The sequence below is a fragment of the Brienomyrus brachyistius genome, chromosome 2 (genome assembly GCF_023856365.1).
Source record: "Brienomyrus brachyistius isolate T26 chromosome 2, BBRACH_0.4, whole genome shotgun sequence".
NCBI lineage: Eukaryota > Metazoa > Chordata > Actinopteri > Osteoglossiformes > Mormyridae > Brienomyrus > Brienomyrus brachyistius.
In genome coordinates this window covers 25,073,345-25,092,400 of record NC_064534.1, presented here as the reverse complement: position 1 = coordinate 25,092,400, position 19,056 = coordinate 25,073,345, and the positions used below count along the sequence as shown (strand labels likewise).

At 38.4% G+C, this 19,056-nt stretch overlaps 1 protein-coding gene across 13 annotated transcripts in view; it reads right to left on the bottom strand.

Annotated features, from left to right (window-relative positions):
- Window positions 1-1,207: 1,207 nt before the first annotated feature.
- The window catches only part of mef2cb (myocyte enhancer factor 2cb), a 58,054-nt gene continuing 40,205 nt past the window's right edge, over window positions 1,208-19,056 (bottom strand). For 4 of the 13 annotated variants that reach the window (XM_049002492.1, XM_049002500.1, XM_049002506.1 and 1 more), the window contains 8 exons: window positions 18,199-18,342; window positions 17,972-18,109; window positions 15,523-15,712; window positions 14,678-14,725; window positions 7,520-7,692; window positions 6,394-6,523; window positions 5,595-5,730; window positions 1,208-4,719 (listed from right to left, as the gene is read on the bottom strand). In XM_049002492.1, coding sequence (XP_048858449.1) covers window positions 4,386-4,719; window positions 5,595-5,730; window positions 6,394-6,523; window positions 7,520-7,692; window positions 14,678-14,725; window positions 15,523-15,712; window positions 17,972-18,109; window positions 18,199-18,342 — 1,293 coding nt within the window. In that variant the 3' untranslated portion in view covers window positions 1,208-4,385. The remainder of the gene's footprint in view (window positions 4,720-5,594; window positions 5,731-6,393; window positions 6,524-7,519; window positions 7,693-14,677; window positions 14,726-15,522; window positions 15,713-17,971; window positions 18,110-18,198; window positions 18,343-19,056) is intronic. The other 9 variants (XM_049002509.1, XM_049002508.1, XM_049002507.1 and 6 more) reach the window with 9 other exon arrangements.

Sequence of the window (19,056 nt, the reverse complement as noted above, 5' to 3'; positions counted from 1 at the left end):
CTTGGAGCTGGTAGGCATGTGTCAAACTACAGAATGATGTGCTCCAAGGTCTGCCGATGAGGTGACCATTGGATTCCTCAACACGCTCCTGTTTGGTGCCAGAAAACGTTTCAGGCAAACAGGCAAATTACCAGTTACCCAAATATATATGAAAACCAGTAATGATAACAATAAGGCTATTCAAAAATCCTAATTCAATCATTCCGTATTTTTCCATTGAGTCCAGCTTCATGTTGGTAGATTGGATGGCGCCTGGTTTATATTTCCATTTCCCTCCCCCCTTGCCTATGGCCACAGATGGGCATATTTTTTGGTGGGTTGTAAGTACTGTAGTGTCAAATATGTAAAATGACCTTAACATTGCCCCATCTCTGGGGATCAGCCTGTATGTTTGAATTCTGCTATGTGTTCCTCCCCAGAAAAGATAGCTTACCTTCCTTCACCTTGTTTTAATTCTATGTATTCTGCATATCCTGCAGTAGATCTAATGGCAGACCCTTGGTATAATCATAATTTAGGAAGAACATGACAGTCATTATCACTGTAATAAATGTAACTAACTAACTAACTAACACACACACACACACACGATAGGACTTAAATAATTACTAAGAATTACTGAAAGAAAAAAAGAGAAAAACTTTTGAGTTTGAAGAGAATTTTTCAGCAACCAGAAGAACTATTGGAGAAAGTAATTGCAAGTGCTTACTGATCAGATAGTTTTATAACAGAATACTGAGAAGAAAACTTGTTAGAATATACCGTGAGAACAGTCTGATGTAATGTAATAGGTCTCCTTTTACGAACCAAAACTTTTGTCTTAATATAAAATGTTTCAATATGACATAAAAAGTGCAAGAAGAAAATGATGACTGAGGAGGAAACAGTCATGCGCTGAATAGCACAGTGGCCTTACACTTCCAGGATTGTGTCCAGCCCTTGGTTCTGGGTGAGCTGTAAATTTGTTCTGACTGTGTAATTGTATGTGTGTGTGTGTGTGCATGTGTGCATAGTGATGTACAGCAAGACATGCAGGGTTTCCACTGCCTCATGCAACATATCACATACGTAAATCATTTTAACTTGTATTACATCACTATGGTGTATTTCTATTGTAGTGTTATGTTGTTTAAACTAAATATATTGCACCTGTTATAATCATAAAGTAAACTAACAAAACTCAAATAAATCACACAGAAACACATGGTAACTAAGAAAGCCAGTAACTTTACTGAATTCTCTGCAAAATACAAATACCTTTTTCCAGCAGGAGAAACTTTATTTAATTTCCATTTTGTCACTACATACAGCTGAATGAAGTCCCTTGAGATACAGAGATGTGGTTTAATTTAATAACATCTTGTCTTCAAGTGGCGACAAAGTCCAGCTTATGCCGCTGTGAGCCTCTTTTACTTTTGACTTTAAACATTCCCCTTTTTAGTTTTATACAAGCTACATCTGTTACTGTTTTTTTGTATATTTTATTAATATATTTATTTTTAATGGTAACAACTTATTCAGAAAAAAGAAAACAGCAAACCAGATGGAACAACAAGAGTGTCTCATTTTGATTATACAATGTATGCCAGACCAACACAATGTGTTTTACACTCTCTTTTTTGACATGCAATTGGGTCATCTTACACCCTCTCTCATCAAACAGACTCATTCATAGATTATTTGAGGTACTGGTTGGGTCAATTTGAGGTACCTGCACCTTACAGAACAAAACCAGGTAATTTCTTTACACACTGTATCAGTGAAAAACACCGAATTAACCCCAATTCCCCAAAATACTACCATAAGAAAAAAAGATTGCTTTGTGTCTTTGGTTAAAAAAAATATGAAAAGCCATTACCCAAATTTTTTGAGGAACTCTTCATTTAAAACCAGCAATCCCAGTGATTACTCCAGAACCATGATTGAAAATTTTACAGAAAATCAGAGTGGACACAAGCAAGAAAGCGGCACGAGCAGAAGCCCAGAAGTCACAGAAACCCAGTTAGATTGATAAATATACATTAGAAGGAAATGAATTTCATGTCTGATAACTTGTGCTTTAAAATTACGTGTACTTATTGTACACTTCACAACTGGGTTCAAAATTTTTATTTTGAGACACGGGATACAGACGTAGCAGAGTATGAATGCAGCCATTTTAGAACTTTCTTATCACAAAGGAATCAACATATTTTAGCTACTGTGCCGTGAATTTCTGAGCAAGAATAAGTTGGGATTTGTATGGATGCATGTTATTCTACTCTTCAGGATTTGATTTAATTGATTTTTTTCGATTCATTCAAGGTGGACGTGCAATGGATTCCTCAGATTGTACGTGTGCAACATATACGCATTTCAGTACAAACGTTCCTTAATTTCATGCCAGTTTCACTATGAATTCATATAAAATTGATGTTCAAAATAACGGCAATGCCACTGGCTTTGGTTTGACATCATAACTTGCCTGAATTCATAGTTGATGAATAACAAAAAAAGAAAAAAATCTGGGTCTCTGCCCCATATGCTAATTACACGTATGTTGTAATAATCTTGTAACTTCATAGTAACTGCACACAGTAATACTGTAAAAATTTGAGTAATAGCAGATTGAAACAGGAGGCAGAAACAAAGTGAGACACATCGCAAAACAGAAAGAAAAGCAAGTTGTGCTTCGTTTTAACCAGCTTTTGTGTTTCATGCTCTTGTTAGCTCAGTTCCCACCCGAAATGGAAGAAAACAAGGTAACAACCATCCAGAAGATGGTCAAAAACACACACAACACCTCTTAAGGTACATGTTAAATATAGATGAAAATAGACTAATTACCATATATATTAGTACAAAATTTTCTTTAAAAAGTGACAAAATGTCTTTTAATACTTTTTTTAAACACTTGACAGATTGCCTGCTGAACAACAGAAATTTGTACCACTTGGGTATAAATAATAACTGCAGTATGTAAATTCAATGTCTTCAATGGTTGTCACATTGGAAGAGGTATTTCTTTTCCTTTTAAATATATATGGGCCAATCACTCCAAATGTTTCATTAAGTTAACGTTAAGTTAACTACACCCATGTTTTGTTCAGGAAAAAAAAATGAAAACAAACAATATAGCGCAGAGAAAATGTGCAACTGCACGTACAAACCAACTATTAGAGAAAAACATTTGCTATACCTACATATATATAATCTATATATTTATATAAATTATATATATGTATGTATAATCAAAGCTATACACAGCATGAACATTTCACAGATTCTTAGTATCATATATATAATCAGAAATACACAATGAATGAAAAACCTCTACAAAGACAAAATAGTCTATCAAAGCATAAATTTTAGTAACTGTTTCCATGGCTTTGGTGAAAAGCCCATTTTTTATTTTCTTTTAGTTCTTATGTTTCTACCTCTTTCAATATTGGAAAAACTATCAAAACATTTTGGCTACAAAAAGACACAAAAGCTTAGCATTTTATTCATTTTATATGAAAATATAAGCAAATGTATCTTACATTTTTTTATGTTCTAATATATAATGCAAGACCCCAATTTGTCTTAGTTAACTAACATGGCTTTTAAAGTACGATCTGCTTTTAACTGAATGCGTTTAAGTCCTGGCATTTGTATGCACAACACATCGAGAGGAACATATTTTCCATTGACTCCATCTGTCATATGTCTCTGCCACCTTTTTTTACGGGTCTGCAGGTGTTCCTGTACAATCCTTCTAATGTTGCATAACAGCATCCATTTTTATTAGCAATTTATCTGAGAAGTCTGACAGCATTTGCCCACACCCTCCCTTCCCAAACCTATATTTACATAAATACGTTGAACCTGCAACATGACATCATCTACTGTAACTTACATTTTGCAAAGGAGTACAGAAGGGATTGATAAAACCTAACCTGTACACGTGTATTACTGATACAGCTTAAGTGCTAGGCTGTACTCTTAGCAATATATGCTTAAACTTTATTTTCACTGAGGCAAGTTGTAAGTACTTTTATAAAACAGAGTACCTGACTTTACTGTAAATATATATACACAACATATACACATATATAAGTAGGCATATATGTAAGTGTCTACTTATATATGCATAGACATGTATATTTTCACACACGGCAAGAAGTAATGCATAATTTTTTGCCAGAACACCCCATCCAGCCCTTACTCCCCTCTCCCCGATTTCACTACCTTTCCAGGCACCCTGACCACTTATATATATACTTTAATACATATAGCACACTCACTCCGCAAAAAAAAAAAAAAAAAACAATATATTAAAGTTGAATTTAAAAAAGGGGGGGGGCAGGGGACGCTCCTGGGCATAAGAGCGGTATCGCACTCGCGGTCAGGCAATAGGGGGTGAATCATGTGGCCCAGCCCTCTGACAGGCGCACTCGTTTGACCGAGGGGCTCTCTCGCTCATCCAGAGATGGCCGCACCAGTCCCAGGGGCGAGTGGAACTCATTCCTGTGCTCGTCTCGGTCGCTGCCCTCGTGCGAGCTGCTGCAGCTGCTGAGACTGTCGACTGGTGAGCGGCCCGAGTCCTGGCGGGACTGGGGCTGCTGCAGCGGGTACCCCACTGGGGTGCTGCTGATGCGATCTCTAGGAGGAGAAATAGGTTCGGACTTGATGTGCAGGCTTTGAGCAGAGGGCAGGGAGAGATTTGAACTCTGACATAAGTGAGTGCTAGTGCAATTTCTGTAGGAGGAAAGGAAACCCAGTTACAGGATGAGGAAACTCCCGCGCTTTAGCGCACTCTCTCTTCACGCTCACTCACAGACACACATGCACAGATTGTAGTCAAGTAGTCACAGCTTCATACAAAAATATAAGACCACAGAATTAAAGAGGCATGTGTCTGTCTGGTTCACAGATGGTGAAGACTGTTAGCTTGTGGTTAGAAGCAAAAACTGAATACATGGTTTAAATGGATTAAATATACATGTTTTTTTTTATCTCTTCAGAACTGATCCTGCATCTGTTAGTACTTTTTGGAAAGTAAAAGATAATAGCCCATATGAGGATAACACTGAATTATGTAGGTAGATGTACTATGTTTTCCCCAATAAGTTGGCACCAGTGGTCATTGGGTAAATTCATATTGAAATTATGAGGATTTGTAAGGGGAGATACAGATAATCTCTACAGAATGATATAAAACATTTAAAAACATGCATTTAAAATCCCCCCAAAATGACCTTGTTTATACTGTAAATTTTTCTACTTAATTATTTACGCAGTGTTGTTGCTTTCCAGTAAGGACAACAAGGCTTGAGTGATGTTGGCCAGCATTTAGAGCTGAAATGTCTATGATGAACCATGTGCCTCATGTAAGACTTTTGTAAATGTTACTCTTGTAATGCATGAATATTATTGCAAAAAAAGAGCAAAGCACTGATTAAAAGCATCAACAGAATCTCACATGCGTAATGACCTATGGGCTCCTCCTTCTTCAGTGATACATGACATCTTATTTGAAAGTGTCACTCACTGTGACGAAGAGAACATGCCCCGAGTGCTGCTAAAACACTGCATGTGTTTGTGCGTGAGCGGGACCCTTAGCCTGCACTCACCCTAGCTGGCTTAGCGCAGAGTGCTGCATATTCTGCAGGTGTTGCTGCTGCCAGCCTGTCATGGAGCCCAGGTGCAGGGTGTTGGCACTGTTGAAGCCTGACAGCGATGACAAGTCTGCACTGCTGAGGGAGTATTCTAAAGAGAAAAAGCAACATACTCTTTGTCATCCACCCTTTATTAATCTCTTACTCACTTCAAAATTGTTTCACTGGTGATAATTTTGTTTTTAAGATGAATTGTGATTTCAGCATAACGGCAGCATTTTCTAGCATTATTTAGTTATTATACTTAATGAACAACTTTTGAAGCTTAACTGTGCTTTGCAGTCGCACCATAATTTAATAATTAATACATGGCAATTACATCTAAGCTTAAGTGATATTTTACAAATGTGCCTTTTAATTAATAGTGTATACTCCTTCATTAATAATCCATTAACTAACTCAGAAATGACTACCCAAAAATTGCTCGCTAAATAATTAGCATAAAACAGTCACAACGAATGACATGCATTAATTGTCATTTAACACCTGGGACAACTGGTTGATCTGAAAGGGATCTTATTGACAATTCCCTGCATTCTCGTCTTGTTCTCGTCTTGTTGCCACAAAAAACATAGACTAAATGATGTTTTTCCGATTATAACACTTGCCAAGCAAACCAGACTTAAACAGGCATTTTTGATTCATTCATAGCTTTAGATTAGTCAGCTTACTGATAGAGCCAGACATTTTTCTGGCTACAGACAAGGTTGAAAATCTGTGCATTGTGTACTGATTGTGAACTGATTGTACCTACCAGTACCATACGTAGTGGATACTGCTGATGGGTAGCCTCCCATTCCTTGTCCTGGTAAAGTGGGTGTTGCTACAGACACCACAGGGGTAGCCAGTGATTGTGCTGACTGTGAGTTGTTTATTCTCTGGTTCTGTGATAATAAAAACAAGGACATGTATATCTTAATTTCATTAAGTGTGCTGTGAAATGTCTTCTCTGTCACGTTTCCTAGAAAAATCAACCAAATATCTCAAATTAATCATTTCACATTCAGCTCCACTGTACTGCCAACCCGATCGTTTACAAACCTTCTGAGGTCTTGCCGTCACTATAGTAACCCTTAAAGTATGGTCTCCTAGGTAACAGAATCAGCGGGAAGAACGTGGTCCCTTTGTGGTGGCAGTGGGTACACATACTGGAAATTATGAGCAATACAAATCTTTTGTTTCAGTACCGTTATTCTGGCTTTGAATAAATTCCCGAGCATTTAAGAAAACAATCTGACACAGAATCATATATTTAAAGTGGGACAAAATGCATGTGACAATCTTTAAAGGAAAATCAAACCCTACACATTTACTTTTATGTGCCAGTAGGTGTCATCCTTGAGTCTTAAAAAGTTCTCAATGTCATCCAGATGTGAATCGCATGCAGCGGCTTATTGTAGGGCTCTTAACAATCCGAACAGCTGAACAAAGAATGGTATTTTTGCCACCATTTGTTTTATCTCTTTATTCAAGGAGAGACCCACTTACCAACAGTAGATCAACATCCTCAGACTGGTGGCATAAAGAGGGGAGGGGGGGGGGTCAATAAATTCAAATTAGTGTCATGGATGTCTTGTGGAGGGAAGTGAGTAGTTTTAAGGATCAAGTATTTCTAAAAACTGTACATAAGAGGTGTAGTACATCATATGCGATGGCAGTAAGTCACCGGGTGTGTGCTGTGTGGTGGATTTCTGAGAACTATGCTATTCTATTACAGACACACTCACAAATATAACTGCAGCCACCGTTAGCCATCCAAACAAAAAAGACAACTTGTCCAGTGATCGGTTTCTGATTGGAGATCAGTGGATGGAAACTGGGAGGGAGGGTTATGGGAGGCTGCTGAAGGCTGCTGGAGTAGATGATGGAGAATGACTCACTATGGAGGGCATGGTGTTTTTGGAGCCTGGAGGGATCAGCACGCGCAGGTCAGGCTTGCGGTTGTTCATTCCCAGGTTCATGGGTGGGGGGGACTTGGTCTGCATGCTTTTGTTCATGTTCCCTGGAGAGACCAGCAGACCGGGGGAGTTGCGGTGGTTTCCATAACCATTGCCTGGAGGGGAAGAGGAGCACCCGCAGGTCACTCACTGGTGGAAAACTCTCACAGAAAGTCTAGCGCTAGCAGGCTATATCTGTTCAGTGGGGAAAAGTGATAGCAATGCTAGAATGCAAACTCTGTGCCCGTGTTTGCATGCTAGCTTTGCACCTCGTCATAAATAATCACACAACCTCCATTAATTACATTCTTATCTGTAGCTTATATTTTCACACTGATCTAATGCAAAAACATGGTGCAAGACTATTCTATCTTTCCAATTTTCTGAGTATTCCAAAAATTAAAACAAAGTGTTATCTTAGTAACAAATCTTGTTACCCGATAAACGTCCTGAAACTGCAATTAAAATTTTTGCTTACTAAATACTCAAAATATTTCACATTGTAAAAGCATTTTATGGATGAAAAACTGTATAACAGTTTGCTTTGTTTAGATTTTAAATAAGTTCATTTAAAAAAGAACATATATAAAAACAAATACTGTACATTGCACACAATATGTAACAACAACAACCACCATAGCTTAGAATTTTGATAGATGTCAAAAACCAGCAAACTTGACTTGGTAAGGCCTAATTTCTGTATTTACATGCATCAAATTGAGAAAATTAGCAATCAATATAAAATGATAATAAAAAACTATTGCTCTTTCTCTGACTAAAAAAGCAAGCTACTGTACAGTGGCAATGTACATGTGCTGCGGTGTGCTATGGTCTTCCAGATTGAGGTTGGGCCTCATATCTCATACGATATCTTTAGAAAAAGTCAAATGATCAGTCTCACAAGTTCCTCTTGTGGCTTTGAGGTCAAAAAGCAGTTTACTTTTTTAAAGCTTGCTACAGACATGTAAAGCATTTATATCTTTACAAGCCTCTTTTGGAAAAGATTTCAATGTATCAAAAGGGTCAGTACTTGCTACAATATATATATATATATATATATATATATATATATATGAACTTTATACACACTTTATACACACACACACACACATATATAAAACCTGTGAGTATTTATACTATTGATTATGTTACATGTTATCTTAACATGATAATCATAGCATTACTCGTCCTTCAAAGAAAGCCTGCAAAAGAATTATACAGAAAGGGGTAAGGACTATTGCAACAATAAAAACAGAAAAAAGGAATCAAAAATATCTATGACGACTTTTCTACTGCACCATCAATAAACCTCGGTTCTCTACATGAGTAAGCATTTGCCACCCATCTACAGTACCAACAGCGGGTGGGTGATTTAGTCTAATGGTTATCATGTAGCTGACCTGCTTGTTAACCAGGTTACACTGCTTTGAAATGAATTCAATATATTTCATTTTTCCTTTCATGAAAATGGTTAAAGTCACATCTTTTAAAATCCAGAAAACGAGCTATGTAAACGATAAATCATAGAGTTCTCAACCGTGGTTGGACAAGCCAACCATTCTTAAAGCAGTATCAAGCACATGTAAGTAATTACTGGTATTAAGGCAACAAAGACCATGCATGAAATCAAGACACAAAATCCCTGTCTTGTTGACTCTCAACCAACTTGATCTCAGTGAAAAGCAGAGAATCGCTGTATTTCTTCAGCAATGAAAAGAAGAGACTGCACATTTTCATTTCTTTTGCATAAGTAACACTTAAATTTTCCTTGAGCAGAATGCAAAGTGCCATAATGCCTTTCCCACTTAAAAGAGGGGCGAGAATTATATGTTCGACATATATGAATGTCCTAATCATATACCGCCAGAGAATGAGTCACAGATGTCTCCAAATTCACTGGAGATCTTTGTAAAATTTTAAGGCATGGTTTTGTTTTTAAAATGAAAGTCTTGAAGGCACAATTTGTTCTATCAAAAGAACATATGGCACAGCTGGCAGCAAATGAAGTGGTACTTCATAATGGAGAAAAACATATATGTGAGCAAGTCTTTTGTGCTAAAGCATTTCCTGGCGACAGCGAATTAACTGGCTCAGTCATGACGAGCTTGTGCAGCTGCAGCAGAAGCTCTTAAAGACAAAGAAGAATTATTATTGTTTTGAAGATTTCATAGATGAATGAAAAAAGGGAGTTTGGTGGGTTTTTTTTTTTATCATAATTGGCCTCCAATACTTGCATCTCTGTCAAATTTGTGTACTGAATATTTGTTTATCGGAACTCCAGCAGGGGGCACTATAGTAATCCATGTGAGAACTGTAGCAGTCTGTGCAACTATATTTTATCAAAGTTATATAGGAACGAAGATGTACACCACTTTATAAACAGCAAAATGCATAAACGGTGTTGCAGTTTTATTACTCAACTGGGTCAAATAGATATAAATATAAAACACATTGCTCCCCCCATATATATATATATATATATATATATATATATATATATATATATATATATATATATGGGGGCGGCATGGTGGTGCAGTGGTTAGCACTGTTGCCTCACACCTCTGGGACCCGGGTTCGAGTCTCCACCTGGGTCACATGTGTGTGGAGTTTGCAAGTTCTCTCCATGTCGTCGTGGGGTTTCCTCCGGGTACTCCGGTTTCCCCCCACAGTCCAAAAACATGCTGAGGCTAATTGGAGTCACTAAAAATTGCCCATAGGTGTGCATGTGTGAGTGAATGGTGTGTGAGTGTGCCCTGCGATGGGCTGGCCCCCCATCCTGGGTTGTTCCCTGCCTCGTGCCCATTGCATCCGGGATAGGCTCCGGACCCCCCGTGACCCAATAGGATAAGCGGTTTGGAAAATGGATGGATGGATGGATGGATATATATATATATACACACACACACACACACACACACCCGCACATGTAGGGTATACCTATCCTTATGGGGCCCGCTCATTCACTTCTATGGGAAAAATGCTAACGCTAACTATAACAACCTTAACCCCCACCCTGCCCTAACCATAACCATAAGTAACCAAGCAAAATACATTTTGCATTTTTAGTTTTTTCATAGCAGTCACCAACTTTTATAAAATACAGTTTCCCCTTATGGGGACCAGGAGACCGGTCCCCATAAGGCAAAAAAAACGGATATTTATCACGTTATGGGGAGATTGTGTCCCCATAAGGATAGGTATACCTGCTCGCTTGCGCACACACACACACACACAGAGCACGGAATGTTACCAGAACTACATGCGCGTTCCATCCACAGAGGCCTGTATTCCTGCCCATAGGTTTTTTAACTTATTGTTAAAAGGGCTCTTTTACTTACATAATCTGTAACGCATTTTGTACTTGATTTATTGATCGAGCCAGTACATGAAGTTAGAGAACTTTCTGGTTTCCACATTTGGCAGTTAACATTAGTGGGAGAAAAGGAAGTTAGTTCTACCAGTTGCAAAAAGACTATGGAAACTGAAATTATTGGAAATTTTAAAAAGCAATGAAACATAAAAGGAATTGTAAAAATACGTATGAAACCATTCTTATTTATACGCATCCTCAGAGTATTTGCATATTCTAAGAGCATAAATTTTTTATTGAATGGTAAAATCTGTCAGACAATTCATCTCAGTCAGACAATTTGACTAAGGTTGGACACATAAGATTCATAAACAAGATGGTTTTAACAACATAACAAAGGCATTTCTGAGATCATCAACATTTTCTTCAGCCCAGACCTACCCAAAGTCAGATCCCACTCAAAGAAACAAGTTTCATTCACTCATCCTGGCAGTTATTATGACAATCTCTTATAATCTGCTAATCTAAATGTAATTTTGTCAAGAGTCAGTAAAGACGAAGTTGTTGGATATAATTTCTTATATGGAGTAGATGTGTTTGTATTTTGAAGATGCAGACCCCCAAAACTGACAGTTCTCGAACATGTGGCCATGACAATATATGGCACAATAGATAGCGTTTGATTAGGAAAGTGGTTATTTCTCACACATCTTTAGTATAACAGAGTATATATCACAGAGAGGCCTCATCACTATATCTGGGGAAATGGAGGTACAAAGTTTTCATGACATGGCTGTTCCATTATAAATATGACATACAGTTTACATGCTCAGTTTTAATTAAATCCTTTCACTGGTCTGCTGGTAACTTAGGTTGTGTGATTAGTGTTAGGATAATATATGTCTATAAAACAACTGTAATTGATTAATCTGCTCTTTGTTGACTAGTTCAAGCAACAGGCAGCAGTTTGCTAAATTAACCGGTGTGCCATGCAGTCCAGGATGTTAGGAAATCACTGGCAGATGCAGAAATATACAAGAACACAGGGAGATTTGCAGAAACCACCACCAATAATTATTTGCCACCAATCCAAAAGAAAACCTGTCACGGTTTTTTGAGAGCCACTCATAGCTTTTAGCCCAGTATTAATATATGGCTGCAGGACACTTTAGTGGTAAGAGCTGACCTTGGTTATGCCTACGGTATCAAACCTGATGGAATCACTCAAGTGGGGGTGTGCTAGAGTTTGGGCAGGAAACAGCCAAGGCCTGTTTCTCGTGCTGTCTGTGCAGCCCATATGGCTTAATCTTTCACTGGGTGAATTTCCCTTTGCACAATACCGCCATAACGCGACTCCAAAGCATCAAGCACGATACCTTGGTGAGCTTAACATGGTGATTATTTATCTCAGTGATAACAGAATGATTCCTACAGCAGTTCAATGAGGAAAGTATTAGACAGTAATAGAAGACGGACAATTTGAGATAAATTACCAAAAAAAAACTGACTATCTGCTAGCAGAATAATTAGCAGAAGCTGAAAGCAACAGCAATCATTGCTGCTGGCTGACTCTGACAGTGCCACTTAGTGACAATGTATTTCACTAAGGAAATTCAAAACAGCCATTCAAAACAGATATATTTTTTTCATTCCCAGCTGTAAGGATGGTCTCAGCTTGTTCTTGATATCTTAGCATATTTCACAGAAATGTCGCAGAAACGGAGAACTTACATTATCGATGCTCCCCATTCAGATAATTGTAGATAGATGCTAAACTAAATAATCAGCATGGAATGCAGCAAAATCAAAACATGGCAAAGAAGGGCTTCTCGGACAGATATTCAAAACTCATAACAATTGATTGTCCTTAAGATGCTTCTGGATTTTCCGGCATCACTCTGTAAGCTAACTAGAGTAAAAGCAAAGATACAGTAGCAGTCAGTGAAAACTGTGTTTGGCTTTTAGTACTGTAGTCTGAAAGTAAGAGTTACATAAAATCCCTAAAAATATCATCTGCATATATTGATTAGAAATGTAAAATGTAAATAAATAAATAAATAATAAATTAGATTAGATTAGCATGAACTCGACCTCTTGAGTCCTAAGTGTTCAGTTCAGGACTCGTATTAAAATGTCAGTGACCTGAAAATTGTTATACAACTGTCATGGGGAACGGATCCACTGGACAACAATTTAGCTAATATGATCCACCTGATAAAAATATATGTTATTTGGATGTGACTATACTATGCTGACCTTCACTTGTCTAACATGTCTGGATTCTGGAGTCACACCGTTCCAGAAATATAGCTGAACCTTCCTTCAGTATCAAACTGCCATCATGTGTCATATAGCAGACAATCAGCATTAAACGCCATGGCTCCACACCTCAGAGTGTCTGAGAGCTCAGCATGCCTGGAACCAAAATAAACCAGCCCAAAGGTCCAGTGAGTCATCACTGAAATAAATCTACAGAATGTACATATCCGGGAATGAAAAAGAAGCAACTGCAAATGAAGTGTCCAGTTTCAGAAAGAAATTAAAGTACTCTATGCCTCATAAAAGTCCTGTCTATCTCACAACTCTACATATATTTCTAAATCTGGACATTTATCCATCTGATAAATTCTTTAGGTATGGTGCTATTCACAAACAGTCATAATTTTAAATCATAATTTCAACAGCATTTAAAAGAAGAAATTTTAAATAGCTACTGGTGAAGAATAATAGAAATGACCGGAAATACACTTATAATTAGTCACTATAAAGTTCTGATTAGAGTAGAAGGGGATAAATCTGACAACGGTCACATAAGGCACTGGAATGCTTGGTTAAGACAATCCCAAAAAGACTAGATAAATTCATTAGATCATTTTTTTGAATAATTCTGAATGGTTCGAATGGAATTTTAAAGGTTCCACATGACTATATCCTTGTCTTGTTTTTATGGTGCAGGGTGCATAGGGCTTCACTGTTTCCTACCACGGTTAGACAAAGACTGCATTTAATGTGCGCTGCACAGCACGTTGGTGGCCAAACACACCCCACAATAAATGTAAATTATGCCCAGAACAGAAATATAGAAGCAGACAGTGGGACCTGCTGCTGACCGCAGGCATCCGTCCTCGGCTTCTGACTAAAGAAAGAGTCGTGATCTAAAGTTATTCACTCTTACGAATAATAGTAGTCCGACCATTATTCAATCAGCCAGATGAGAGAAAAAGCAGGAGGCCCCTTCTTGTTAACTAACAAGATGTGGTAAGATAATGGTAGCTGAAATAGTGAATCAGGAGAGGATATTGTCAATGAATTAGCAATTAAAATCAAAATTATGGCGGTAAAAGGAACTCAACATCAGTGATTAGAGTAATATGAAACAACATAAAAATTATAGTTAAACGCAGTTAATAATTAAGTAATAATTATAAATTAGTATTATACATTATAAAGCTGTTGCCATCCCAATTGCCAGAGACTGGAAACTTATACGTCTCACACAACTACAGAAGGAAAACCACGGATACTGCTGGATTCCTACGTCTTTTTTCATCATTTAAATAGAATTTGTTTTCTTTTACTAGCCATCTGAATTCTTCAGCTATTCAGCAGGATATCCGAGCGCGGCGATCACGATACATTTCCACGGTGGAATTCCTCAGGCGACTAAAACAACATGTGACGTGTCTGTTCTGCCGTTTCTCTTTTTCTTCCTGCATATATACCGTAAGTGAAGTAGGTTAGCATATGCATTAAAACACACATTTAGAAAAATGATAAATCATTCATACCAGCACTGGTGCCTGCACCAGCTGTGAGGTCAGCACCCATAAGGCCACCTAGGAATAAAGAGAAAAACAAAGAAAAAGATCTTGAGGGATTTTCCTCCTTTGGTTTTTCATCACTTGTGTAGTTTCGACCCCCTCCAGTACAACCCCCCATGTTACAACAAGCCAAACCCAATCAAATTAATAAGTCTTCTGTCACTCAATAATATGCTGATGAGTGAGAAAGATAGAAAATCTACTACTGGGTGCATTTAGTTCGGCAAGTTGACAACACAGTCTATGAAAAATGAGATATTTTTAAAGTCAGCCTCTGTGGTTTGTATATTGCTTGCTTGGCCAAAGATCATATTTAATTTTGCCCCTGTAATACCAAGCAAATTGCATCTGTAAGCCAAACATAATCAAAGAGCACTCAACTCATCAGAAAGCGACTACAACATTTAGACAATACTAACATTTCAGTAATGCTAAAATAGAAAAAAAAAAAACAATTTAATTTCTATAATATACATATTCTGTAAAGCAAATATTCTATGAAGAAGAGAACTCCAAGAGAGATGTAAAAGTGCTTGTTTCTGGTATACGGTTCTGAAGGATCACTGTTGAAAATATTTTTAAGTGGGGTTTGATGTACTGATGAAAACTTGATGAAAACTAAGTTTTAAAACCTGAAGTTGTGGGCAAACAGAGATAAAATGAAGTCATGTTAACATCATCTCTGTCAGTGTTGTATTGGTGAGGGACCCGGCAAGGAGGCGTGTCTTGCGGGGAGAGTGATTGTAACACCCAGTTGAGTTAGCTGGCTTATGTTTGTTGCGACATGCTCAGAGCAGCAGCAGTAACGTTACCTGTGCTCCCTGCACTGGGTGGCCGGTGCGTGACTCCTGGTGACATGCTATTCCGCTGCAGTGAGTGATGGCTCAGGGGCAAGAGGTTGTGGTTGCCAAGAGACCCACCTTGATGGCTGTAGATCAGGCTGTTGGGGTTACTCACTGGAATGGAGACCGGCATTTCGTAGTTTGAAGGGGGGACAGTCTGCTGGAGGAGGTATAGGAGGGGAGAACAAAAAATAAAGAAATGCAACAATAGATCAAGGAGTCAAATGAACCTATTCAGCGAGGTTTTACTATCATACAATCAAACCTGATGGAACACCATATACAATGGTGTTGGTATTGTGATAGCCAGTGCACCTTTCTTAATATCTCAAGAAGATCAGTAACAGAAGCAAAAGCTGAACCCTAACAAATGTCCAGGTACAGCCACTCCATGTTCTGCCATGAGCCTCATCGCCTTCATTTCATAACTTTAGCAGAAATGCTAAACGGCAGCACCGTCAGTGAGGCGTCAGCTGGATGCTGTGGTCAAGGCCCTTCGGCAGACAGAAAGACAGGACTCCAGCATGTATTTGTGCATGCCACTCCTAAAATGGACTGTAGCTAATGCCGCAAGAAATTCCACTCTAAAAGGAGCCTTGTTCTTCCAGTGGTCACTAACCACTTATGCATGCTTTTTCTTCCTACATAAATCTTAAATTAGCTATACCATGTCTGTGCCCATGTTTACTCTCGAGCGATGGGAAGATGCTCAAGAAAGTAAATGTCTGAAACCAGGTATGATGTCCGAGAAGAGTCAACTGACCCGGTCTTTAAGAGCCCTGTGTTCAAACTAAGCTAGTTCTCGTTCATTGGCCACTTTCAAATTGGCTTAAAACAGGAACACAATAGAGGTTGTCCTTAATCAGTGTTATCCTTGGAAAGGACAGGTAGCCCTGTAATCGCTACCATGTGTTCTACAGTCATGAAAATATCCATTTAAGAACACCCAGCAGAAAGAAACGACCCCTCTTTAATATCTAAAAAGCAATAGTCTATTATTTTTCTTTAGCAGAGCAAATATTGTTTCTAAGTGTACCAGCCATAGGTCTGTGTGTTATGGCTTAACATTCACCTTTATATTTTTAAATATTTTTTTTTGTTACATTTTTTCCCCATCCCTTGTCTTTGAGAAGCTATCTACCAGTCACAGTTGTACAGCAGCTCTCCTTAATTGCTGCCTGGCAAGTGTTTCCTTTTTTAATAACATCTTACATGTTAGTTGTCTGCAGCCCCCTTCCTCCCGTTTGCTACTCTCTGCTTTGTGGTTGAGAGAGCAGAGATGGCCACACCACGCCTCTGGGTGTATGGGTGCGTGGGTGTTGGGCTGATTTTGACGGTGCCATCCTTCCTGTTTGTGCTGATCCTCTCCATCCTCAAAATCTGCTAGCCCTGTACTTGGTAACCACGGTGACCACACTCTGAACTGCCACTTGTATGTGCACAGTCACTGTAACCGCTGCCATTTTCCCCCAGACCCCACCCCTCTCTTCCTGAGTCTCTCCTTCTCATTATCAAACCTACAATCCATCCTCTGGGTGTTGTTTTCCTTTTTTTGAATGATTTTTTTCTTCTAAGTCGGCCTGTATACAGATAACAACGATGTCTGAAGTTTTTACACAATTATGTGTAAAACGGCACAGAAGCATTTCCTGTAAACTGCCATTTTTCTGTATGGCTCACTCATGCGCTGTAAAAAAGTAAGTATGTAAGGGGTTGACACAACTCAATTCATATCGTAATCTTGTTAAAATGAGCTATAATTAAGATTCAAATGAAGCAGATGGTCACAGTGACTAGATGGAAGGAGAATGGAATGATGCATGTCGGTTCTTTTTTCATATCAGTGAGCTGTGCACGGAGGCCATGTGCAAGCGCATGCAGGCGTGATTTCTCGTGTGATGTGCTGGCATTAGACATAGCTGGTTAGAGGCTTGTGTCGTTAAGGTAGCTGTTGTTAAGAAAATGAGGAATAAGGGCAAGGCACAGTTTAGAGGTGGATGGCCATCGTGGAACACCTCCTCCCGTAGCTTTTTTTGCTGTAAAATAAGAGAAATCTTTTTCTACAAAAAATTGAGTTTTAACCCCGTCAGAATGGCTGATGTCATCGTAATCATTGTGACAAGGATTTCAGATTTTTGTTTTCTGCTTATATTTGCAATATTACGTTGCTTTTTTACTTTATGAATTATGTGGTCTTCATAATTTTATATCAGCGGCAAATTTAATTCAATTCAGTCAGCAACCCGACATTAAAATAATTATCCTGATTTTGGGACAACGGTATGCTGAACTAGTAGTCCTTCTTTAATGTCGCTGGGATTCCAAGTTAATTTGCAAGCTGAAGAGTCCACACAAAAAGGGTTAAAAAGGTTACTGTAGCGACTAAAGCAACCAACTGCCATGACTTACAGGTACTTACAGGTATTTTATGAGTCTTGATCATATTATCAAACTCTTCATTAATCTGTTTGTATTTCTCCTCAGTGCGTGGGGTGAGAGCGAAAGAGGAGTCGAGCTCTGGGCTTTCGCAACCTTTGTTTTCCTTCTTGCTCAACGCCTGTCAGGTTCCCCCCGGATAATTTCAGAAAAGACAAACAAGACAGAGAGAAGAGGGAGAGGTGTGAGACGGGGCTCAGGCATACTTACACACAGTCTCTGCCTGCTGATCATCAGATCAATGTCTTCATTAATTTTCCTGTACTTGTCCTCGGACTCAGGGCTGTGGCCCAGCGAGTCGTCAGCATCAGGGTCGGGACTGTCACAGCCATTTAAGCCCTTTTTTCTCAAGGTCTGTGGACAAAGTAATCGCACGCAGTTGAGGCGCACGTCTTATGGCAGGCACTTTATCCTTTAAAATGTGCTCCAAGCCGGCTGAAAATCAACAAATTCACTCACATTATATCAGTCTGGCGAATCCCCAATTGAAATATTATGTATTATGACAAAACATTTAATGATTATATGTATATGAATAAGGATGAGATGGTTGGCTGTACGGAGCTCATGTCATGGAAAAAAAAGAGCAATTTCTCATTCAGCCACCTGATGGCCACCTTCTTGTAGAAATCCTCCTAAGTCGGGCTGGGGAGGCATCGTGATGTACAGTTATCCGGACTGAGGATATATATATATATATATATATATATAGATTATGACAATCAGTTACAAAACATGGGTGCATATATATCCATCCACATTTTTATATATATATAAAAAATTATATATATCAGATATATATATATGTATCTGAAACGCAATTCAGCAGACTCCTAAGTTATTTTCTCATCTGTGTGTGGACATGGACTACTCAGTTTGACACAGGCTATGTCCCATCAAAGCTCTCTCTTTCAGATCCAGTGGTTTTAATAAAAGGAGATTAGTGCAAGGGAATAATAAAAGGCCTACAACTGTCTATTCAGTGACTGCCTTCGAGAAAGCTATCTGCTTTCATCAGATGACAGTAATTAAATTTACTTTGAGGCAGCTAAAATTTGATATGAAATG